Below are 26,136 nucleotides of genomic sequence, written 5' to 3'. Positions count from 1 at the left end.
CAGCCTCAAGGCAGGGAATTCACCACCTCGTCCTGCAGGATGCCTGATGGTTGAGGACAGTGGGGTCAGAAAGATCTAAGGTAGAATCGGGGCTCCCGTTATTACTGAGTGTGTGGACTGGTACAAATTACATAGTCCCTACAGGTCGTTTTTTTTTTTTTTTTTCCATTTATATAATGGGAAGCTCTCAGAAGACTGATGTGACGACTGAATAAAAGGTGCACATAAAGCCTCTCACTAGGGCCTGACACGTGGTCGGCACTCTCGTGGTCACTAAAGCTGTGCTGCCCAAGATGGCAGCCACTGGACACAGGTGGCCAGCGAGCACTCAAGACACCGCTGGTCCAAACTGAGATGCGCTGGAAGTGCAAAACACACAGCACGTTTGGAAGGCTTAGTACGAACAAATGAATGTACAATATACCCAATATATCACTAACAAGTTTTTATACTGATTACATTTCACAATGACAACATTTTGGATATACAGGGGTAAATAAATCTATTAGAATTAAGTTCACCTGTTTCTCTTTAAAACATGGCTTCTAGAGAATTTAAAGTGACTCGTGTGGCTCACATTAAATCTCTTTTGGAGAGCGCAGCATTGGAAAGTCCAATTTTAAATGGGAAGCTCACTCTGAGAGGCCAGCCTTCCATCCAAGGGCAGTCCACTCACGGGACCTGCTGAGCCACAGGACTTCAGCACTGAGGGGGACCTTTGGGAAACATTCCCATCTCTGGTTTTCCAAACGAGGCAACTACAACCTAAGAGGTTCAATGGTTACACAAGGTCACACTCTATTTTCTAGACTTGCAGAAAGCATGCTGACTTCCCTTTCCACGTCATCAGCCTCCCATGAACCTACAGAGAGTGCTACAGTTGTGTCTCCAGTCCGTCTTCTATTACCCTTCTTTCTTCCAAGTGAAACCCCTCAGTTCCTTAAATGTCTTCACAATAGGATTTATTTTAATTAAAAAAATTTTTTTAATGGACGTACTAGGGATTGAACCCAGGACCTTGTACATGCTAAACACACGCTCTACCACTGAGCTATACCCTCCCTGCAACAATAGGATTTAAACAGAGTTTCTAGTCCTCCTCACATATCAGTTTTCCAAAGACTTTAAGACATGTCCCTTCCCCACCACAATGCAAACACAATATTCTAGGTATGATCTGACCAGCATAGATCAACTGGTTGGAATTTTGGCTCTGTGGCTGAATCTGTTAAGACAGACTGATCAAACCAAGGACTCTGCCACCTTCCCTCAATGAGGAAAGTTAAGGGGGGAAAAAAAAAGAACTACACCAGGGAGTTTATTCATCATAGTTGTGCTCAAATCCCACTGTCAGTAAATGAGATCACATGGTGCTTGTAAACTGGTGTAGCCCCTTAGGTTTGGCCATTTCACTCACAGGGTGTCTGTTATCACACTCTGAGGAGGGTCATTCCTGAGTCTCCCCCTCTGCCACCTGCCTTCCGTACAGTGTGCTCGAGGCTGAAAAGGAATTAGTGTTTGTGGAAGCTAAAACATACTTCCAATTGTTTAAAATTCGAATAACACGATTACGCATTTTTATCACCAGACCTCAAATATCCCCTTAGCTATGAATGCTCATTCCAGTCTGGATGAAAAGCAAAGAAATCTTCCAGATGGGATGATGGATGCCTAAACTGAATTATGTGCTACAAAAAAATTCTTAAGAGATGATGACTTAAGCACTCAGGCAGCTAAATACGATTAAAAACCACAAATATGACCTTCTACCTACACACATACTTCTGTAGAAAAACAAGCTTAATTAAGGCCATACGGATCACATATTTTACGCTGAATCATAAATTACAATGAGAGAGACTAATGGTTGTATAGTTCTTTATAATTTATCAGGTGTCACTGTGAGAGTTCATTTACTCATCATGGTCCTCCCTCCCCTTTCTCTCTCCCCTCTTCTCCGGGGGATGGATGAGGAAGCTAATGGATAAATGATTTGCTTAGAGTTCAGTGGCTAAGGTGTGAGATTGGGGCTGTAATCCCAGGTCTTCCTAGGACGCCTCCATCAGGCTTTATTTTGTTTGTTCTTTTAATACCACCATGCTTGGTAGTATTGGCAAAATAGCAATAGCCCAGACTGAGGCTCTCTAGCCCATGAACCTAGCGAAATGACACAAAGAAAATGTTTCTTCCCTATTCCAGGATGTGACTTCACATCCCTCACCTCTCTAAGTCATCCCTTCTCTTTGGTCTGGAAAGATGCCCCAGCATCAGTTATGCAGTAACTGCTCTATCGTTCCCATTGTTTATTCTAAGACTCCTAAGGGTACAAAGAGCACTGACCTTGCCCCCAAGTTGTAAAACCTTGTGATCAAGAGTGTAGACCCAGAAAGATTTAAGATGCTCTGGGTTTGAATCTGGGCCCCACTTCCTAACTGTACTACCAGGAGAGGGTTTTTGTCTGCTCTGTGCCCAGTTTCCTCATACGTAAAATGGAGGTGATAACCTCTACCTCTTGGAGTTGCTGAGAGTATTACATGACCTACATGTTACTATATTTGTTAGCTATACTATTATCTACATCCACATCTGTATCTTTATCTTCGTGTATAGCTGTGTCTATAGGACAGGCCCTGGCACATGGTAAGCACTACACAGGTGTTGGCTAGAGTTATCATCTTCATCCTCATCTAATTATGAATTTCATAAGAATTATGAAACTAGCATGGAATCGAATTTACAAGCATAAGGGTTAACAGTGCCCCAAATTCTGCTCCTGCAGGAACCCTCATGAAGATGAATTAGTCATCATTAGAAAGCTAGTGATTTTGTAATTAATAAGAGGTGGGCATTTCTCAAAGTTAAAAACACAATCTCTTTAACAAGGAGGTGAAACAGTTTGACAGAGAAAAGTCAGGTATTTTCATGTCTCAATAACTCTGCATCCCATGATTGTCTACTTCATAGTAACTTCTGAAAAGCACTGTCAGTTTGGTTCTCTAGAACCAAAGAGTCTCAAAAACTATATTGCATGTTTTAGTTAGGAATTGGGTGTATTAGTTTGGAAGAAAGTCATCCCTAGTCAACCTGAGTTTTCAAATCAGTATTTCTAAGGGTGTATTAATGGATATCAATGGCATTGTGGATTTAAAGCATGTCAGTAACTAGGTACTTGCTTCCCCTAATTTTAGACTTTAATTTTCTCACCCAAAGATAGAGACTTAGTCTAGACAGCCTCCAAGCTCTCTGTCAATGACACATTTTATAATTTTCTGTTAGCATCAAGATTTTGAAATATATATTTAAGGTGTACTGTATCTGGAAGTAAGTCTTGCCTCACATCATGGAGCAAACTCTACTGACTCTTTGGGCGACACCCAAATTCCACTTTCAGGAAAGGCTACTTGGTCAATCTTCATTTCAAGTTGTTATCCACAATGATCACTGGGCTGCTTGGGGAAGGAGTCTGCCAACAGCAGGATCTCAAAGTATGCCCAGAGGAAGCTTTCTAGGCCTCAGAGGCCTATGAAAGCAGTGAATTATCAAATCTATTAAAACCGTGGCTCCAAAGCCTTTTTTGTGTAAATGGAAAAGTTGATCCTCCAGTTCACGTGGAATGGCAAGGAACGCAAGGAGCCAAAAGTATTGTGAAAAAGAACAAGTTGGAGGGCTCATACTTCCTAATTTCAAAACTTGCTGCAAAGCTATAGCGATAAATACGGTGTGGTACTAGTGTAAGGACAGATCAGTGCAATAGAATTGACAGTCTAGGAAATTACACGTGTATGGCAAATTGGCTTTTGACAAGCGTGCCTCGACCATTTAATAGAGAAAGAATAGTCTCTTTAAGGAACAGTAAGTGGACAACTGGACACCCACTCGCAAAAGAGTGTTGTTGGGCCGTGACCTTACACTATACACAAAAATCAGCTCAAAAGGGATCATGGACCTAAATGTAAAAGTGGAAACTACAGAACACTTAGAAAAAACAGAGGAGTAAATCCTCATGATCTTGGATTGGGCAATGAATTCTTACATATGACACCAAAAGCACAAGAAACAACAAAAAATAGGTAAACTGGACTTCACTAAGTTAAAAAATGTTTCTACAGAAAAGGATATTCCCAAGAAAATAAAAAGACAACCCAGAAAACGGGTGAAAATATCTGCAAATCATCTAACATGTTTGACATCATGTGTCAAAACACATAAAGAACTCTTACAACTCTGCAACAAAAAGACAAACAACCCAATTAAAACATGGGCTAAAGCCTTGAATAAACATTTCTACAAAGAAGATATGCAGATGGCTAACAAGCACATGGAAAGACACTCAACATCATTAATCATCAGGAAGATGCAAATCAAAACCAGTGAGACACTACTTCATACCTACTAGGATGGCTGTAACAAAAAAACAAAACAGAAAATAAATTTTGGTAAATCATGGAAAAATTGAAACTCTCATACCTTGTTGGTAGGAGAAGCCAAACTCAAAAGGCCACATACTGTATGATTCCAATTATATGAAATTTCCAGAATAGGCAAGTTCATGGAGACACAAAGCAGGTGACTGATTGCCAGGACTGGGGAGCGGGGCCTGAAAAGATGCCCCAGGGGCATTGAGGAATGACAGCTTAATGGGTATGGGGTTACTTTTGGGGTGCTGAAAATGTTCTGGAACTAGGCAGTAGTGACACTTGCACAACATTCTGGAGATACTAAATGCCACTATATTGTATACGTTAAAAGGTCAGAATGGTACATTTTATATTGTGTGCATTTTACCACAAAATACAAAAGTAAATAGATAAACAAAATCCCTGGCTGGCTCGGGATGGTATGCTGATGAAAGAAGGAGACAGTGTTTGCTTCCAGCACACAGCTGGGGGGAGATGGGGGACAGACACAGAGGGTCTGAAGCAGATAGGACAAGGTACCAGGTCTCCCTGGCTAAGACACATTGCTGCCCAACATGTCTGACCTTCATGGTGTTGCTTTTAAAATGTGAATTCCAACAATCTGCAGAACCATAGAGAACATGAGACTTGCTCACATTCAGAAGTAAGTATAAATACATATGATGTTCAGACTACTTGGTATTTTAGACTACTCAATTGTGATCTTCATTATTTAAAAAATTTTTTTTTTGTGGGAGGGGAAGGTAATTAGATTTATTTGTTTATTATTTTTTATCAAACGGAGTGACTGGGATCGAACCCATGATGTGCATGTTAAGCATGTGTTCTACCACTGAGCTATACCCTCCCCACCTTCATTCATTATTAATGCAGACATTTGACTTGGCTGCATTTCGAAAATGGTGTTCAAATAACAGACAAAACGAATTATGAAAAAAATTTCTTCCCATTACCTCTAAAGGACAAAGCTTATGAGATCATAGGACACTCAGCCTAATTTAATTTGCATGGTGGAACCACACAATCTGTATTTCCAGTTACTTTGGTAATTGGCACACGCTCTGAAGAACCCAGGGAGCTGCTTTTACAGTTTCCCCCCTTTTCTCTGCTGCCCTGCCCTGGGTTGGCGCTCTGCAAGTTCAATCTGGCTTGGTCATCAGTTGTCTAAACGAACTGCCTGAACTCTTATGAGGCCAAGGTTGTGTAGGAGTCCTGCAGGCTGTTCTGGGTCCCACAGGTGAGCTCTGCTCTCCATCAGACTCCAGACCTCTGGAAGGTGGGGACCATTAATGGCTTGCCCAGTGCTGTATCCCCAGCCTCAAGCGCAGTGCCCTAGACACAGAGTAGATACTCAAATATTTGGCTACATGAACGAAGGAGCCTTAGAGATCATCTGAGTACAAAATAAACAAGCCTAATAGAAGAAGCACATATTGCAACACAGCACACTAAGTCCCCCTCCACATTTTTTTTTTTTTTAACCATTTTTCAAGAGTGAATATGTCGAAACGTGGGGAAAAAATCAACGAGAAATGAGTGCCATCTGAAGCATGTCAGTGGCAGAACAGAAAGCTCCTGTCACAAATGAAAACAGCCTCAGAACTCAGGACATGCAGCTTGGAAGTCATGTGTCAAGTATGATGTAAATACTTATTTCCTTTTGTCCGCATTTCCCACCTCACCCCAACATGCAGCTGTCCTAATGTGCTAATGCACATCCTTTTGTTTATGTTAGTCCTTAAAACCTGTATTGTTTGGTGAGCAGCTGTTTTTGGTTCATGGGGTTTTGATTTACTGGTGACGGATCATTTTTTCCTTACTCTGTGTATAAAGGACTGACTGTGGAATATCTGGAGGCCTTGACAAAAAAGAATACAGTATTGATTAAAAGTGTGAATGCTTCATTTGAAATCTTTGAGGGCAGGAAGTAGGGTATAAATAAAGTCAAACTTGGTCAAGATATCCAGGCTTAGTTTAATAGGAAAGAAGTCTAATAAATTAGATAACAGCATTACGTCTTACCATGTGTGCCTTTTGTACCAGAAAATAAATTTGGTTCAAGGTATTTCCCTCACTAACCTTTGGACCACTCTGAAACAAATATTTCCCTTCAGTTACCTGAGGACTTTCACAGGCTGAGTCAGTCACTTCATTTCTTTCTTTCTTTCCTTTTTTTTTTTTTTTTGCAGGGTATGGGGCTGTTACGTTTGTTTGTTTGTTTGTTTGGGGTTGAAAGCAGGACCTCCTGCATGCTAAGCACGTGCTCTACCACTGAGCTGTACCCTCCCCCCACCATCACTTCACTTCTTAAAGGAATCAAATTACTACAAGGAAAACAAAAACAAGACAAGCTTTAGGAAGTATGATAATATTTAGTTCCTTCTTAAATTATAAAGAGTCTATTATCCTTTGGTTAGATGTCTGATGGATAAATATATTTCAATGTTTAGATATTTTTAAATGAAGCATTTCAGGATGTAGCCTTATCTGAATTTGCATGGTTTAAGACGCAGGATTAGAGACATGCGTTCTCTAAACCCCCAACTTACTTGATCATGAGGCTCTGGCCGTCTATCGCTTCACCATCCCCTAAGTCGTACTTGCTTGTCAAGAAAAGGGAAATCTCTGTCTTGGCAAGTTGATTTAGTGTGTTTACCTTGTCAGGGTCATTGGGGTCCACAGCTCCTTCCCCTGTAGAAAACAATACATGTTATTCTTCTTCCAATTCACTGATTGTGATGGTGGCATCAACCATGGAAGATAAAGGTTCTGAAGGAAATACAGGCTCAGCAGTTGAACAGGAGATCATGGTCTTCAGAAGACACTACATTCCAATATACTTAAAGTGGTTTTAAAATCTCTGATTTACATGTGAAAATCACATGGGGCACAGGTATTCAAAATTTGAAAAAATTACTAAAAGAGAGAAATGCTAATAAAAGAAAACTTTGGAGAACATAGCAAGGAACTTCTAATAAATTTTGCTCTTTTTCTTTCTTTATGATTGACAAATCCTTTATGATCTATCAAGAGCTTCAAGAATATCAAATTGTTGTATAATCCACGAAACTAAGAATTACAGAACCCTTCCTGTAGGAAGAGGCTAGTGTAGTTATTAGCCTTTAAATAAGCCTAAGTATTAAAATAAAGAAATTTTTTTTGCTCTAGGATAGGAAAACCAACCAAGCAGTCAAGCAACCAACCAACCAAATACAAACCAGAGGGTAAGCAGAAGGAAGAAGCCCTTACCAAGAAAAGACTCCACATTAGGTACCTCTCCCAGCAATTCCAACAGTTCATTCAGTAAGTCATTCTTTTCAGGTGCAATGGCATCCTGGTGTTCCAACAGGAGCTTTATATAGAGAGCAACACACATAAAAAGAAATCAATCCACATAGGCTACCATGTTTAAATAGTGAATGTTTATTGAACAAATACTGTTTCTGATATGTTTTTATTTTTAATTGTAGTAAAATACACATAACAAAATCTACCATATTAACCATTAAAAATTTTTTTAAACTTTTTTTTGAGGGGGAGGTAATTAGGTTTACTTATTTATTTAATGGAGGCACCAGGGACTGAACCAAGGACCTTGTGCATCCTAAGCACACACTCTTACCACTGAGCTATACCCTCCCCCCCATCTTAACCATTTTTAAGTGCAAAATTCAGTAGTGTTGTACATTAACATTGTTATGCAACCAGTCCACGTAACTCATTTATCTTGCAAAACTGAAACTCTATATCCACTAAACAACTCCCCATTCCACCATTCTATTTTTTTCTCTTGAAATGTGGCTACTCCAGATATACCATATAAGTGGAATCATACAGTATTTGTCTTTTTGTATCTGGTTTATTCACTTGACATAGTGTCCTCAAGGTTCATCCTTTTGTAGCTTATGTAAGGATTTCACTTCTTTTTAAGGCTGAATAGTATTCCATCGTATGTATATGCCACATGTTGTTTATCCATTCATCTGTCAACTCGGGTTGTTTCCACCTTTTGACTACTGTACAATGCTGCAATGCACATGAGGATACAAATATCTCTTTGACTGCTTGTTCTTTTGAGTATATACCGAGAACTGGATCTGCTTTAATTTTTTTGAGAAACTATCATACTATTTTCCAGAGCAGCTGTACCATTTAACATTCCCATAGTATAAAAAGGGTTTTAATTTCTCTGTATCTTTGCCAACAGATTTTCTGGTTTTTGCTTTTATAGCAGCCACCATAATGGGTGTGAGGTGGTATCTCGTGTTTTTTCTTCCCCGTCTAAATCAAATGGTAGATTTATTGGCTGTCTCTGTTATACAATGAGGAACAATCATTATGGTTTTGATTTGGATTTCTCTAGTCATTAGTGATGCTGAGCATCTTTTCATATGCTTGACAGCCATTTCTACATCTTCTTAGGAGAAACATCTATTCAAGTCTCTAGTTCATTTTAAAATTGTTGCTGATGTTGAATTGTGGTAGTTCTTTACATATTCTGGATATTAACCCCTTATCACAATATGATTTGCAAATATTCCTCCTATTCCATAGGCTGTCACTATGTTGATTATGTCCTTTGATGTACAGCTGTTCATTTTAAAATCAGATTATTTATCTTATCATTAAATTGTAGGTTTTCTTTATATAGTCTGGATACAGGTCCTTTAACAGATATATTATTTGCAGTTATTTTCTCCCATTCCCTTGGTTGTCTTTTCAATTTCTTGACGGCAATGTTTACAGCACAAAAGTTTTTAATTTTGATGAGGTCCAATGTATCTGTTTTTCTTTTGCTGCTTGTACATTTGGTGTCATATCTAAGAAACTAATGCCTAATCCAGAGTCAAAAATATTTACTCCTTTATTTTCTTCTAAGAGTTTTGTAGTTTGAGCTCTTTCATTTAGGTCTCTGATCCATTTCGAGTTTATTTCTGCATAGGGTGGAAGGAAGAGGTCCATCTTTATTCTTGGCCATGTGGATTTCCAGTTGTCCCAACACAGTTTGCTGAAAAGACTATTCTTTTCCTATTGAACTGTTCTAGTACTTGTCAAAAACGAACTGACCATGTATTTGAAGATTCCTCAATTCTCAGTTCTATCCCAGTATGTATATCCTTACACCAGAACCACACTGCCTTGATTAGTTCCTTCTCCATTCTCTTCTGATTTTAAGATTAGTGAAGGAGACAGTATCTGTTTAATGTTGAATTTCCCTTAACATTTGCTGATACTTACTAAGGATTTTAAGAAAAAAGGAGGAAACCTCAGACGCATAGCTTTAAGGAAGCAATTCTATTCAATTACTGTTTCTATTATATTTACTTTAAATGTTTCTGTCCATTGTAAAGCATGCTAGTTTTGTTTTTCTACTGTGGTTAGAAGTATTTTTTTTTAAAGCAAAGATATCACACACTTTTTTTTTTTTAAAGGAAAGGTGATTTAAAGAAAGATGTTACATAAATAATAGAGACGATACAAAGACACAGTGAAATCTAGTCCACAGGTTATTTTGGGTGAAGGTAAGTTAGAGACAAGAAAGCAAGATGGATGAATTTATGTTCCTGTTCTCTGCAGAGATGGGACAGCTGACTTGACTGTTGTCCTGGAAAGGGCTGACTCAGGCAGCCAGCTTCTCCTTTGACATGTTCCTTAGAGGACAAGGGACAAGCATGTGGCCATGGGCTTGGCAGGTCGTGCTGTGGCCAGACTTGTGTCTGCATGTGAACGCCTCCTTGCTTGAGACAGACAATAAACAGGGCAGTCTTTCCCTGCAATTGCATTTCTCCCGTGTTATTACATCTGCTTCCAACCTAACACATGAAGGAATTCCAAATCGGTTACAAGTTATGTTTCCCAGGGCTGGATTCTGTTTTCAATTCTTGTTAACAAAAGGAACAGACCATTTCTCCTTAAAGAGTAATAGCCTAATTTAATACAGTCACACTGTCTCTCTGCTCTCCTTGGGAAAGATTCTCTTTCTAGAAGAGAACTTACCACAGCTTTTCCTGCACGAGGCTGTTGCCCTCAGCACATGTGTGGCCAACATGGGGACATTTTTTTGAGACGGATAATTTGCCATAAAAATAGATAAATGGGTTGTTGCTCAAAGATGAAGGAGTCTACTTGTTCATTAGAAAATTATTTTTGCAAATAGTGCAATGCTATGATTTTGATTGTTTATACAGACAGAAAACAAATACAGCCTCTTTATTTAACCAACCAACTCATCCCCTCAGCTGGTCACTCAGACCTGCCTTCGTTTCGGGTCACTCAAAATACTGATAGAGAGCTTGTTGCAAATGTTACGAAGGTTACCTGTCCCAACCCTGAAAGAGGGAAATCAAAAGCAGATCCAATCTTTCTTCCAAACCCATATTCAAGCTTTAGTTTCTTAGAAGAGCTTAATAATGAAGCTGGAAATTTTGAGCAGCCTATTTGCTACATGTTCGTATACCTGATTTGGTGGGAGCAGGAGCAGGGCAGGACCTTTGAGAGGTGTGTATTTGTTACGCTTTCCCCTAGTTGTGTGTATAATCGGAAGCTAGGTGTAGCCTTAACCAGGGCTTCTTGACCTTTAGTGTGTATCTGAGTCACCTGGGATCTTGCCAGAATGCAGGTTCTGATTTGGGAGGTCTGGGGCAGACCTCTAACACGTCCTCTTAGTTTAGAGATCCAGAACTATTCTTGAAAAGGTTACATTTTTAAGCACCTAGATGTTTCAGGCAATAAGTTTCAACTGGTCTTAGACAAACAAACAAACAAACAACCTCTCAACGCTGAGAAAACTGCCTGCCCCCCAAACGCACTTAATACAGGCTAATGGTCGGTGGTGGTGATGTGTGAACCGGAGGGAGACGTTATGACACAGCACAGCCTGAAACTGTCAGCGTCTAGGAAACGGGGGTTTCCAGAAAGACAGAAGGAGTTCTTAGCTGGTGACTACTGTTGGGTGCCTTCTTTTCCCCAACCTGGAGCAGACTGTTTATTCCCGCTCTTTATGCCCAGATATTAGAAAAGACAGAACATTCTCATTCCTCCAGAAAATTACTGGAAAAGCAAAGAGAATTCCTGAAAGGGGGAGAACAGACTGTGAGGGTCCGGGCAGGGTGGCCTTGGTGGGTGGGGAAAGTACTGAGGCTCCCTCTGCTCAGGGCTTAAACTGCACATTCACCATCTGACTGTGAGTGGATTATGCAAGAAGTAACCTTTCCTCATTTGGGGAAAGGAGATTTATTAATGCATAAAAGTCAAGGAACAAATCATCAAATTTTGTTTAGGGTTAAAAATATTCATACGAACACATGCTTACAGTAATCCCTGTAGAAACTAAACATTTTCAAAAGCAGATGTCTGGACCCTGGGTCCACTGCCGAGACCCTCCTCCAGCCCCACTTACTGAATGGGTGCTGATGATTTCTTCAATTGAAATATAAATGACCGGCTTGCTGACTGTCACCACATCTGTGTATTTATCCATATTAAACTTTTCTTCTGGTTCAGGGACATCACATGCTTCTTTGAAATATTTCCTAAAAAAGGAGGGGAGAAAAAGTCTTAAGACAGAGTCAAAATTGTGAGTTAAACCGCTTTATCAAAACAGTCAGGGAATCTTCAGTGATGGCCAGTGCTTTGCTCTACCCTACATCTCAGGGGACTTGTTACAGCATCTTCCGGGCTGGCTCCAGACTGCGGAAGCCAAGTCCCCGTTTCCAGATGTTGGACCCAGGTCCTCAGACAGTAAGGGCCTCAGGCCCTGTGACTGACTCAGTGTAATCAAACTATGGGCAGGTCATTGAAAAAAAAAAAAAGAAACTATTTAAAAAAAAATAGCCCCTGAAAGTTAAACAAAAATGTCGACTGATGCTCCTTGATCTAAGAATCCAGTCTTTTCAGAGAAAACAATCCAAAAAGCAATTATCAAGTGTGCTACTTTAATTGGCACAAACTCCTAGGCCTTCAATATCCTAACAACCTTTCAGAGCTTCTGTTACCAATTTGACAAAAATTCAAGTTAAGCCTCTTCTACTCTTAGTTGATCCAGACAACAGTTGCGGGCTGGAAAGACTGTTTAGACTAGACACAAACACATGGAACAACACTTTCCTCCAGTGCTCAGACTCTCAAAAGTCTGCTATTTTCAGCTACAGCAAATTTAGAGATAGAGAAAAGACAGGTATGTTGTGATCACGGCTTAGGGGGAGAATCCTTTGCACAGCCAGAGTAGGTATTTTATTCTATAAATCTGTAAATGTTTCATAAACCTGAAATTATCCTGGGTCTATTACCTAAGGACACCCAAGGCTTGTACACCACAAAGAGCTCTGTCTTCCCACCCTAGGGCTGGGGAAGGTTAAATGGTGGTCATGGTCCCACGTGACAACTAGTCTTCCTGCACTGTTTGGGCTATGATCTTTCTTTTTTCTTTTCTTTGTTTTTTTTTTTTCCTTTGGGCTATGATCTTTCATGGGTTGCTGAGGAACACAAAGGATAAATTTGAGTGGGAAGAGGGAAAAAGAAAGGTAGTATTTAAGAGATGAAGGGGGCTTTTGGTTTTGTTTCCTTTTATGTGAAGAAGACTTGGAAACAGGTGTTGGGTGGGAATAATCTGAGAAAAAAAGAAGTAAAAAGAGCTTCTAATAGCAGATATCTGCAAGAAATGGATGTTACTTTTTTAGTCAGTGAGAAGACCTAAAATGAGCAGCTTGAGGAATCAAAACTTCCCTGAGTGAGAGGATTGGGGGAAATTTTCTCACAAGAGATCACAAATTCCAAACAGAGATTCATGATCATGAACTACATTCGTCAGGAGATAAATCACTCATCCAGAGGAAAACTGACGAATGGGAAATTATCATTTCCGGGGTGGCGTGAAAAGGGCCACACTGATGTCACACTTGTATGACTTACTGACTGAAGTGGGAAAGAGAATACAACTGGCAAGGTGACTGTGCCCCCTCAGGGTGCCTCAGGGTGAGAGAATCCCCCTGTGAGACTGCCTCCCCCCATGTCCCCGTGGAATGATCAGTTGACACAATTCAGAAAACATATGACGTCAACAGACTTACTTTACATGTCTATTTAAGAGATGTTTGAGAATAAAACAGAACATACTCATACCCAATCCTCAACAAATATAAAAGCTGGATTTTCCCAGCCTCTCAAAACCAAATACTCAGTTTCCTAGTACCGTCTGATGCAGATCAGGCAAGCTTTTCCTCAGTGGACAAGTGCTTAAAAACCAAACCAAACCCTCTTTTTAAGTTCAGAAAGCAGAAGCTAGCTATTTTGATATTGTAATTCTAAGTACTATACGCCTATAGCACAGCAAAAAGAATAAATATTTCATTTTGTCAACAGTAGAAATCACACATATGGGGATGACTCAATGGAACAGGGGCACTGGGGGCAGGGGTGGAGGAGGGGACAGGGAACACCAGACAGAAGTAACCTAGCCTCCTCCTCCCTCCCCCTTCCTCTTTGGTGCCAACCAGTAGGAGAAACGCATGCAACCCCCCGAGATTCCTGCCCGCACCCCCAGCTCCAGCTCTCGACACAGAACACACATCATTCGCGCCCGCCATCTTGTACATTTCTCCAAAGGGAATGAGCCCTCGCACCTGAACTTCTGATACGTCTCTGATAAATAACTGTTCATAGATGAGAGATGCTCGTTTTCTCCTTCGAAGAGCTTGTTGGAGGCTGCGTGCTGAAGAACCTTGGCCACGGATCCCAAGTTTCTCCTCTGGTCAGAATTCACCTGCCCCCCGGCCGTCATGTCGATGATATCAAAGCCGTCTGGGGCTACGATGGCTGGGTTCATGTACCGGTAGTACAGGAGGTTTCCAACAATCTGGAGTGACGCAGAAGAAAAGACTATTTTTAAGAGAGAAAACTCAAGACTTTGGAGGGTTTTTAAAACGTGAATATTAATTGACGTTTCCCAAGAAAGCAAATTATTTTCTGATTCCTAACAAGGAGTTAAGTAAAGTCAGTGAATATAATCATACATGACTAACATAGTTAATAAAATTATTTTTGATAAAAATATGCCATTGCCCCCAAAATGCTCTAATATAAAGAATCTCAATAATGGGTACGATCTCCAAATTAACCTCAGGATAATCAACAATCTTGATAGCCATTAGAAACAGAAGACCTGTAGCTTAGTATAAACAGTCATACAAGGGGAAACATTTTACAAAATCGGTGTGCTGGTAATTTTGGCTCATACCCCCAAAAGAAGCTACGGTGAGATTCACCCTTTAAAATCTACCTTTAATAGCTCATCTTCTGTTGCATCGGGAAATTTCTCATGGATCGAATTCTTCAGTACTTTGGCTATATACCTCAATCCATAACTACATGGAAAACAGATGACAAAAGAAAATAATGGAAAAGGCTAAGTGAGGAAGAAACACGCAGCAACTGTTGCAGTCAACTAAAGCCGAGCAGTTTCCCTAAAAACCAAACACAAAATGAGATGGTAACGGAATCACAGGACCGCCATGGATGACAGTAACTGAGTACTGTTTTATACTGTTCCCTCCCCGGAGAACAGTCATGAATTAAAAATGCCAAAGTCAGCAAATTTTCAAACTAATAAGTGCAATATAAGGGAGAACTCCTATCTTCACTACCGGGGTTTATTTTACATAACATTTCAAGAGCTTTCAGCAAAGAATGTTACAGTTGTGACATGTACGACTTACGGCAGTAGATCCAGGGAGGAAATGATAGAATTCAGGACTTTGTCTGTGACCCTTCTCAGGTTCTCGGTGGATGCCTCCAGTTTGTTTCTCACTTCTGGGTAAGTCAGAGCTTGCTCTGTGGTCACGTCGTAAGGCAGCTTGCTGAAAACACAACACACAGGGGCTTCCAGTGAATTGGGGGCTTAGGTACAAGAATCTGTATCCTTGCCAAGCTGGTTCTATGGTCAAGCTCTGTATTGTGAACGGGACTTTGCCCACCGACTCCAATGATAAAATATTAGCTGGGGGTGTGAGGGGTGGAGACCCTGCATGCCCACATGGAATCCTCTGGCACCAGTGAAGCCAGGAGACTCCAGTCTCCATCTGGGCTCTTCTGGCAAAATAACAGGCAGACCCAGGTAACGTAGACCCAGCTAACTTTCTCTCCCTTTTTTTAATTATAAAAAGCAATATGATTTGCAGATACTAACTACTATCTATAAAATAGATAAACAACAAGCTTCTATTGTATAGCACAGGGAACTATATTCAATATCTTGTAGTAACCTATAATGAAAAGGAATATATGTATGTATATGTATGACTGAACTATAATGCTGTATGCCAAAAATTGATATAACATTGTAAATGGACTATACTTCAATTAAAAAAGAGCAATATGTTCTTTACTATAAAAGTTGCATAGAAACAAACAAGAAAACAACACTGACCCAGATAGAACCACTTTCCCTATCTTACTGCATTATACCTTTCTAGGTCCTTCTCTATGCATGTCTGCATATTCAGGCCTCACACATTCCTGGGTGTAATGCAGTTTGTATATATACACATCCCATACAGATCTTACGTGTATGTGTGTATATATGCTCAATTTTTTAAAAATAGAAAATAAGTTACTGTACCAAACTAAAACTGAAACCTATACCATAATATTTTCCCCAGGCCAACGAATATATTTCTATACCACCATTCCAAATAGCTGCTTACTACTCAAATATGTGTTATACAAACATTTATTTAACAGATTCCCCAAAGCTAAATATTTTGACTTTCCCCAGTGTTTGCTATTACAAACAGCACTGTGACAACCACCCATGCAATTCTCTGTGCATATCTTAATTACTTCACAAGGCATCCTTTTGCAGGAACTGAAAAGCTGGGATGGCTTAGATCTACAAACCACCACCCAGAAGAAGTCAGTCCCATCTGGCTTGTGTATGCTCACATGTTCAAGTTAATCACTTGGTAAAATGTGAACAAGTAGGTATTATCAGGTGAAGAGAAAGTGTGTACTATTTCTAGGTCTAGGGTTAGGAACACACAAAGAAAAACCATGGGAGAGGACTCTGGAAGTTATGGCTTTGGGAATCAACTGGTACCAAAATTTGAAAACACTAAGTACTGTCAAGATGAGCAGGAGTCCAAGAACGTGGTCTGCGTGGATAAGTTAGAGGGAGGGAAAGATATCTTGGATTGAAAGCTGACTTCATAGAGTCAATTCTGTTCTTTTAACAGAGCTTAACAGAGTTTAAGAGTATGTATAAATACACACGTGTAAAAAAGATCATGAAACGACTGAAAACCAGCGTCTCCCTGGCTTTGCTACCTTGCTTCTCCAGTCTGTGTTTCTAGCTGATTCACCCAGGCCTTGTACACCTCCACAGGGCTCGTGTTGATGATCAGGGCCTTGTCATCGATGGTCTCCTTCAGCACCGGAGCCAGGAGCTGGCGCAGCGTGTTCTGCCCACGGGCACCTCTGTTGAAGCTGACCACCATCTTGATGACTGTCGGGTTCCCAGTAACTATGTCCTGGACCTGGTCCACCTTTGATCTAGAAAAAGCCCAAACCAAATCAAATGGTTTGACTCTATGTATAGAGTTTTCAACAGTGTATATTCTCTCTGGCTGGCGAAGGCTTTGTGGGGCTGTATTTTTCTCCAAAGGAGATTTCAAAGATGGTGTGTTTTAAAAGGAAGCTGTCATTTGTAAGATGAATGGTTCTTATTCAAGAAACTGAAGGATCTAAAAACAAGTTCTCAGCTTTAATTTCAATCAAGAAGGCAGAAATGAACTAAAAATGGATCAAGACTAAAGATAATACTGGGTGACATGGTATAAGTTTCGCGCCCCCTCTTGTTACCAGATTTCAAAATAACTTTCTTGATTGAACGAATTCTTTCAAGTCCCACTTCAAATTCACTGCAGTGTGACGTCTAGCGACATCACGTCGCCGGGAGAGCTCTCCTTGGCTTCCGATTGCCAACTCTGTGACCTTCCCTCCGCTCCTCCTGTCCTCTCCATGCAAACTCTCACCCTCCTCCAGCTGGACCGCCCTCTCCCTTACCCACCTCCTTTCCCGTTAGGGTCTGACAGTGCTGTATTCTCGTCCTTGTCTGATCTGGTCATCCTTTTGTTCCCTTCACTGGCCTCAATCCCAACATTTTAATTGTTTTCCTTCACTTCCTCCTACATGCTCTCCCCTCAGATTTCATTCACACACACAGCTTCAACTACCAACTTTCAGGAATCTATCCTCTGATCTCAATGTCTAATTCCTGTCTCCTTCCTGGGAGTTAGTCTTGAATTTCCAATGTTCTGCTGGAGAGATCCACACAGTCTATACCTGTAACTCAAACTCAGTGTGCTGGAAATCTAAATCTCAGTCTCTGAACTGTCGCTCCAATTTATGCTGTTCATACACAGCCAGCAGATCAGCTTTCTCAAAACGTGGAGTGGTCGTGTCAGTAAACCCTCCTCAAATCCCCTTCACCACTTCCCAGGAAGCAACGGGAACCTCAGCACTTGGGCCCGGACGCAGTGTCTCCCATGATCCGGCCCAACCCATCTTTCCAGCCTCACTTCCGGGGGTGCCGCTAGTTAAGTCACTCTTGGCTGGACTAATCTACCTTCTTTCTCGCACCCAGGCCCATGCTGTTTCTATCACCATTCTGCTTAATTTCTCTTTTCTGTTTCTTTTTATAAAAACGGTAGATATTCTTCAAGGTGTTGGGTCAATTGCCTTCTTTTCCATAAAATCTTTATCGACTGACCTCGTTGGAACTTTTCTTTCCATCCCTCTGATCTGTTCCACTGTGCACATCATTCCTTTAGCACTTACCTTGTTCTACTGCATAGCATTGCTGTTTCTCATGCTGCCTTATACACACCCTGAAGGCAGAGCTAATATTAGCCTGGCTAACAGCTTGAGACCCATAGGACTAGCATCGCTTAAGGTATGAGGAAGTCAGGAAGGTGGTTAAGATCCATCTGGTTGGCTAAGGGCATCTTCTCATGTCCCCCTCACCTCCCCACATTCATTATAACTACTGACACATTTTTTTATATTAACTGAGTCAGAAAATAAATTAGCAAAAAGCAGCGTAAGTTCCAGGGAGAAGGAAAGACTACGTAGCAGAAATCATTACCCTTATCTGTTTATGGCTTTATTTCCCACATAAGTCTACTTAAGTCAAATTTTCTCACTGACTTTCAAAAAGCTTTGTATACCTGCAAAATCAGAAGTGAATTTAGCAGTAGAAAAGGTATCACTGGCGGGAGAAAGCTGTACCTGAATATTTTTATATTGATGTAGAAGGTTCTCAAGAAATTTTATGTATTTCGGTACATACAAATAACTTCAAAGGATAATTTTTAAATTATTTTAGTAAATCGGAGATAGCCACCACTAACAAAAGGATCTACTCATTGGTAGCCTTGCATATGTACTGACGTACGTACTTTATTTCTTCCTCCAGAGCAGTTTGAAAAAGCTTGAGGAGTAGATACTCTTCTCGCTGATTGGATGCATAGTTGTACAGTGTGAAAATCACAGTGTCCATAAATTTGGTTGACTTGTTCTGTGGCATCTGGAAGATCAGCTTAGCCAGGTACAACGGGTTGGTCTAAAGGAAAGAGGGAAGAAGAACCACCCCCCAAACTGTATGTTAATAAATTATTAAAGCAGAGAAGAGCACCCAGTTCCCCGCTCTTCAAGGACTCACTGTGTACAAAGCATATAGTATCTGGCACACACTAAGACTGTAGAAGGTAGCAGCTAATATGAGTACCATACCACAGGAAGTTGTATTAGAAAGTTATGGTAAGATTTACATTTTATATACTATATAATGACACATGAGATGAAGTATGTACACTTTACACCAGTCACCATTTGGAGCCACATGTTAAAATTTATCGTAGAGACACAGAAGAGAGAGGGGGTGGCCGAGAGATCTGGTATCCGAAGAGACAGGTAAGAATAGACCAAGGGCCCAGCTACATAGACTGCTCAAAGAGGATCAATGAGTGAAGAGAAGGAAACACATCCCATAGTCTGAGAGTAGAAAGGAAAAGAAAAGGACACATTTACACTTGGAGACAGTAGATGGCCATGATGTTTTAGAAGTAGTGAGCTGGGGAGATGAAGAGAGGGGTGAAGGTCAGGCTAACTGATGAGGGAAATGCTAACTGATAAGAAAAAAAAAAAAAGGACAATTTAATACTAACTACTATATGTAAAGTAGATAACCAACAAGTTTCTTCTGTACAGCACAGGGAACTATGTTCAATAGCTTGTAGTAACCTATAATGAAAAAGATATGAAAAGGAATATATGTATGTCTATGTATGACTGAAACATTATGCTGTACACCAGAAACTGACACATTATAACTGACTATATTTCAATTAAAAAAAATAAAAGGACAATTTAAAAGCCTTGAGAGCTCTGCTGAGGATGGTCGAAGAGAGGTAGCACCAGGCTTCGTGGGAATGTGGTTTTTCTCCAATAGCTACACCAAGCAGATGGAGATGAGAAGAGAAAGAACAGTATTTACATTACAGAGAAATTTCACAGTCTGGCTCTTCATTTTCTGATGAGGAAAAAAAAATTTCCTTACATGGAAACCGGTATTTATCTAATATACTCAAGCAGTTTGGCTTTAAAGTTTTTAAGAAAACCCAAATTCTAGTTTCATTTACCACTTGGATTTACTTTCAAGTTCGTAATGAATGGCTGAAATTTTATGATGCAGCAGCTCAGGACAACTTTTTCCTTAGACTTCCGGGGTGATTCCTTCCCCACACTAAGCATGTGGGATTATGAGAAAGGAAAATTACCCTAAAGCTGAAGAAGCCCACTCCTTATTCCTCTCAGATGACCATTTTAGGCTCATCCTGAAGAGACAAGCCCACAACAAAATCTACACTAGCTGACCTGCTGCTTCGGCTAACATTTCCAAGGGCGAGAGGGCTCCACACTGTTTCCTCACTGGTCTTGGGTTAACGTCATCAAAGAAGAGAGAAGAAAAGGTGAAGAAAAATACATGATTTCCTGACACTTCACTCGGTACAATGGTCATGCCCTGGTTCTATCCGTTTTGGATTGCTGAGGGACTAAAACTTGGTGGAATTACTCTAAGCACACCCTTGTGCTTTTTCTCCTTTCCGTTAGTGAGCCTCCACTTACATAACAGGGTAAACAATAGAAATCTGAGGCTGATGACTAAATTTTCACTTTCCCAAGTGACACAAATTCAATCAAAATGCAACACTAGAATACTAAATCCTAAGAAGCTTCATATAGTCAGAAGTTCATGGAAATCAAAAATGATAAATGCTGAAGATTAAACTTCCAACTGGTGGATGACTACTAACCTCATTTCAGCGGGGGAAAAAAAAAGCCTTCCCTGCCTAGCGGGAGCCCCCTTTCTTTCTGGAAAAGTAGCTGTTGTTAAGCAGCGGATTCAACAGACAAGTCTAAGTTTCAACATTTTTCCTTCTATGCTGCCACATCGTGGACATCTGGGGCACTACACCTGTTTTCCAATCTATTCCAAGTAGAGAATTCTCACGTCTACCAAAATTAATGTCTCTTCTCCCAGCGGGACTTAGCCACATCTCGTTTGTGGTTTGGGTAACGTGTTCTCTGTGCACCTAATGCCAGTGATGTCCTCAAGCAAGGATTCAAGCATCTCCAGGCTTTCATGAAATCACTGACAGCAAGGGGGGGGGGGGGAACGATGCCTGACTTTCAAAAAAGAACTGCTGATCCAGCTCTTTTGGGAAAGTTTTCCTGCTGAAGGGGAAACTTTGTTTCTACCTCTCACTATCGCTTCCTCTGTCTCCGTTGGGACTCATTGTCTGGGCTGGTAGGGCAGATGAGGTCAGTCAGTAATCAAACAAAACACAAACCGATCAGAGTCCAGCTGTAACCAGTTCAACTTAGTTCTCACTCACACTCTGGAAGCAGTGGAAAATTACTGTTCATTTGGATCATAGTGATGCCACGGAAATAATGAAATAAAAAAATAAATCATATTTCCCTAATTCAAACTCTTTTCAAAAGAAGGGCAGGCTGGTTCTGGTACAGACCTGTTTTTCATATACTTTAATTTTTTCATGGGTGACAGCTCACGTTCCTATTAGATTTATACTGTTTTTGCAGATAATTGTAGTATAATGTAGTCACGAAGGGCATGAATAAAGTCAGAAGTCAAACCACCGGGCTTCCTTGCTTTGCCATTTACTGGCTGTCTCTCAGTTTTCTCATATGTGATATGGGAATAACAGTAAGAATTATTTTCTGATGGTTCCCAAGTAGTAAGAATTAAATGAGATACTGTATGTAAAGCATCTAGACTAGCACTTGGTACTTAGTAGATGCTCAGAACACGTAAACTATTATAGCTTTAGCCTGGGAGAAGATCCTTTGTAAACCACGGACATGGAACACAGCATTTACCCAACACTCACAGTGAAAGAAATTGTTCTCACCTGTAAAAGATAGAAAAGCTGCTGATACGTTTCCAGTGTTTTTCTCCTCTCCTTACTCAAACTTTTGATCCCCTGGTTGTCAGTGTTATTCAGTATTTCCATTTCTCCACCTTTTTTCTTATTCAGTTTCGTTCTGTGTGAAATTACATCCTGGAAAAAATTTTATGAAATTACTACTTTTAACTCTAGTACTCAACTTCCTCCCCTCACAGACACCCTGAGACACACATTGTTGGAAAGACTGATTTTCCACATTTCCCTCATGAAAAAACAGAGGGGAGGACATCAAACAAATTAAGGAAATCCAGCTTGCAGGTGAATATTGTGTTCTCCAAAGCTGCGCACACTTGCCCTTAAGATGTAACAGAGGTCCCAAGACAATTCAATAGGGAGAGGATAGTCTTCTCAGCAAATGATTCTAGGACCACTGGATATCCAGGTTCAATGGAAAGAGGTCAGGCCCCTACCTCAACCCATAAACAAAAATTAACTCAAAAGAGATCAAAGAACCAAATGTAAAAGCTAAAACTGTAAAAGTCTTGAAAGGAAACCTAGGCAAAAATAGTTGTGATCCTGGATTAAGCAACGGCTACTTTTGGGGGTGTGTTTCATAGTCTATTTAATCACATTCCTCTTGATGGACAATTAGTTTCTTTACATTTTATTACTATTTCAAAGAGCGTGTAGTGAACCTTCTTGTATATGCATCTTTGTGCATGTGGGCACTGGTTTCTTAGATAAGACACCAAAAGCTCTCGTGACAAAAGAAAAAAATAGATAAGGAGGATTTCATAAAATTAAAACCTTTGTGCTTCAAAGAACATTATCAATAAAGTGAAAGACAGCCCACAGAATGAGAGAAAACATTTGCAAATCATTTATTGGATAAGAGGTTCGTATCCACAATGTACTTTAAAGAACTTCTACATCTCAAAAATAAAAAGACAAACCACCCAATAAAAAATGAGCAAAGAATTAAAAAAAATTTTGTATCTAAGTGAGTGAGTCTGAATGTCTCACTCACCTCATCCTATTCAGGCTTTATTTCATTTTTTCTTTTTTGGGGGGAGAAGGCTAATTAGGTTTACTTATTTTACTCATTTATTTTTCAACAGAGGTACTGGGGATTGAACCCAGGACCTCATACATGCTAAGCATGCGCTCTACCACTGAGCTATATCTTCCCCACCTAGGCAAAGGATTTGAATAGACATTTTTCCACAGAGGATCTACAAATGGCTAATAAACACATGAAGAGACACTCAACACTATTAGTTATTTGGCAGTTCCTCAAAAGTTAAACACCAGTTACTATATGACCCAGCAATTTTGCTCTTAGGTATATACCCAAGAGAACTGAAAACATGTGTCCACACAAAAACATGTGCATGAACGCTCACTGCAGAATTACTCATACTAGCTGAAAAGAGGAAACAACTCAAATGTCCATCAACTGATAAATGGACAAAAAAAAGTGGTATATCCACATAATGGAATGCTATTTCTCAATAAACAGGAATAAAGATGACTGGATAAAGATGTGGTATATTTATACAATGGAATACTATTCAGCCATAAAAATCAACAACATAACGCCATTTGCAGCTACGTGGATGTTCCTGGAGAATGTCATTCTAAGTGAAATAAGCCAGAAAGAGAAAGAAAAATACCACGAGATGGCTCATATGTGCTAAAACAAAACAAAGCAAAACAAAACATAAATACAAAACATAAACAGACTCATAGACATAGAATACAAACTCGTGGTTGCCAAGGGAGTGGGGGGTGGGAAGGGACAGACTGGAACTTTCAAAATGTAGAATAGATAAACAAGATTATACTGTATAGCACAGGGAAATGTATACAAGACCTTGTGGTAGCTCACAGCAGAAAAAAAAATGTGGCAATGAATATGTGTATGTTCACGTATAACTGAAAAATTGTGCTCTACACTGGAATTTGACATAACATTGTAAAATGACTATAACTCAATAAAAAATGTTACAAAAAAATGAACAAAGTCTAAAATAGCCTGCATGGAAAGCAGTGTCTTCCAGGCATAGCCAAGTATTGCTTTAAAAAAGACATGAACCTTGGAGAAGAATTTGAGAATATGTGGAGAGTGTACTGATGATAGACGGTAACTGACAGAAAGTGGAAGAGTAGATTCAAATTATGGTATGCTCAGTGAAGTATGTGGTTAAACTTCTGTACAATCACCACGTATTAGTTATGTCCTTGGGCAATGTACTTAACCTACCTGTGTCTTAAAATCCTCATTGCAAAATTAGGATAAAGAGAGCTGCTTTGTAAAAAAAAAAGAATAAAGTACTAATTCATGCTACAGCTTGGGTGAACCTCAGAAACACTATGCTAAGTATAAGAAGCTGGTCACAGCAGACCACATACTGTGTGATTTTATCGAGACGAAATATCCAGAAGAGGCAAATCTACAAAGACAGAAAGGAGATTAAAGTTTGCTGTGACTGGGAGTTGGAGTGGATGGGCAGTGACTATTAATTAATATGGGTGTTTTTTCTTTAGTTTTTAAAATTGAAGTGTTATTCACATACTATAAAATTCATCCTTTTAAAGAATACAATTCAGTGCTGTCCAGTATAGTCACGAGGTTGTGCAACCATCACCACGATCTCATTCCGGAACACTGTCTTTGGGGTTTCTTTTTTGGGATGAATGCTCTGGAGTCAGAGAGAAGTGATGGTTGCACAATTTTGGGAATATATTCAACACCACTAAGTTGTAACCTTTAAGAGATGAATCATATCTTTTCAACTGATAAAAGCAATCGCAAAAAAAATCTGCAGTGTAGAAATTAATTAGAGATGGATTATTTAACAAAATTAAGTTTTGCTTCCTGCCCCTCCCCCATCATGCCCCTTTAACCATTTATAGGGAATCTTGGAAAATGGGTGGCTGAAAACATTGTCAAGGGGTTACCTCAGGCTACTGTGTCCCCTTCAGGGGCTTAAAGGGTCATGAACAAGAGTAGGTCCTTTACGAGGACATGTCTACCAAACATTTTTATGGAGACCCACAGTAAAAAATATAGTTGAGGTCTTTATTTGATACACACTCCCCCACACACTTACTGCTGGGACACACTCGTATTTTCAGTTGGCTTTCATTCTATTCCTTTTGTTGTTGTTGTTGTTGTTTTGGTGGGGGGAGGAGGTAATTCGGTTTATTAACTTATTAATTTTAATGGAGGTACTAGGGATTGAACCCAGGACTTCACCCATGTTAAGCACACACTCTACCACCGAGCTGTACCCTCCCCACCCCCTATTCTATTCCATTTTTAAAGACTGCCGACGTGACACACTAAACTGGCTTCATGACCCGCTAATGGTACATGACTGACATGAAAGCCACGGCTTTAGAATGCCTCCTCTGCTCCTTAACACTGGGACACTGCCCCACAGAGCAGGTGCAAGAAAGTGGTTTTTCCTACAGCTTCTTCCATCTGCTTCCCTGAGCTCTTAGCCCGCCCTGTTTGCAGCCAGTATCAGGATGCTCTACCACTGCTCCTGACTGGGGGCCTGCCAGGCACTGCAGGCAACACACGCTTTGCTGTCCATGTACTGTTGGCCATCGGGCATCCCCGCCCCCTGTCCACCAAATGCCAGCGGGGTTCTCCTAGTCATTTTCACAACAAAAAAGGTGCCTGTCCCCATTTCTAACTATCCCCGGGGCTGAGAACTGCTGTATAGGACAAGCTCGAAATCTGCCTGCCTCCAGCAGCCCCTTCTCCTATAGCTGGGGTCAGCCCATGCGTAGGGGAAAAACCCCTGGAGCCCCGAGGTTAGACAGTTCCACGTGGTTGCTTATATCCATTGCCTTCTGGGTCTATGACTTCATTCTCTCTCATTCTCAGCTTAGAGAGGCAACCTTGACTTCATTGACTTCTGTTCCCCTGTTTATTGAGATGAAGAGGGGAATCTGATTTGCCTTTCTATAGAAATTTTTAAAAGGTGACATTTCCCCCCTTATTTCACAAGTATGTAAAGTACATTCAAGATGAAGAAAGGAAGTGTAGTTATCTCCAGATGGAGTTGAAGGAGAAGCCTAGGCAGCCAGTGGCCTGACAGCCTTAGCTACAAGAAGTCCGAAGCTATCACTAGACTACCCAGCTTACAGTTCCACTGAACCCAGGTGTCTCCTCTTCAAATAACTGGTGACATGGAGATCATTCAGTTCCCTCAAATGCATGG

The 26,136-nt window shown here is 40.3% G+C and overlaps 1 protein-coding gene across 1 annotated transcript in view; it reads right to left on the bottom strand.

Moving 5' to 3' along the window:
* The window catches only part of IQGAP2 (IQ motif containing GTPase activating protein 2), a 264,022-nt gene that overhangs the window by 13,796 nt on the left and 224,090 nt on the right, over positions 1-26,136 (bottom strand). The window contains exons 22-30 of the mRNA XM_006186715.3: positions 21,905-22,054; positions 18,869-19,032; positions 16,737-16,961; positions 15,131-15,271; positions 14,695-14,779; positions 14,039-14,271; positions 11,818-11,950; positions 7,668-7,770; positions 6,968-7,109 (exon numbers count right to left, since the gene is read on the bottom strand). Coding sequence (XP_006186777.2) covers positions 6,968-7,109; positions 7,668-7,770; positions 11,818-11,950; positions 14,039-14,271; positions 14,695-14,779; positions 15,131-15,271; positions 16,737-16,961; positions 18,869-19,032; positions 21,905-22,054 — 1,376 coding nt within the window. The remainder of the gene's footprint in view (positions 1-6,967; positions 7,110-7,667; positions 7,771-11,817; positions 11,951-14,038; positions 14,272-14,694; positions 14,780-15,130; positions 15,272-16,736; positions 16,962-18,868; positions 19,033-21,904; positions 22,055-26,136) is intronic.

The sequence above is a fragment of the Camelus ferus genome, chromosome 3 (genome assembly GCF_009834535.1).
Source record: "Camelus ferus isolate YT-003-E chromosome 3, BCGSAC_Cfer_1.0, whole genome shotgun sequence".
In the NCBI taxonomy this organism is placed as follows: Eukaryota; Metazoa; Chordata; class Mammalia; order Artiodactyla; family Camelidae; genus Camelus; species Camelus ferus.
Note: the sequence above shows the minus strand (reverse complement) of the source record. Positions and strands in the feature narration are given on the sequence as shown.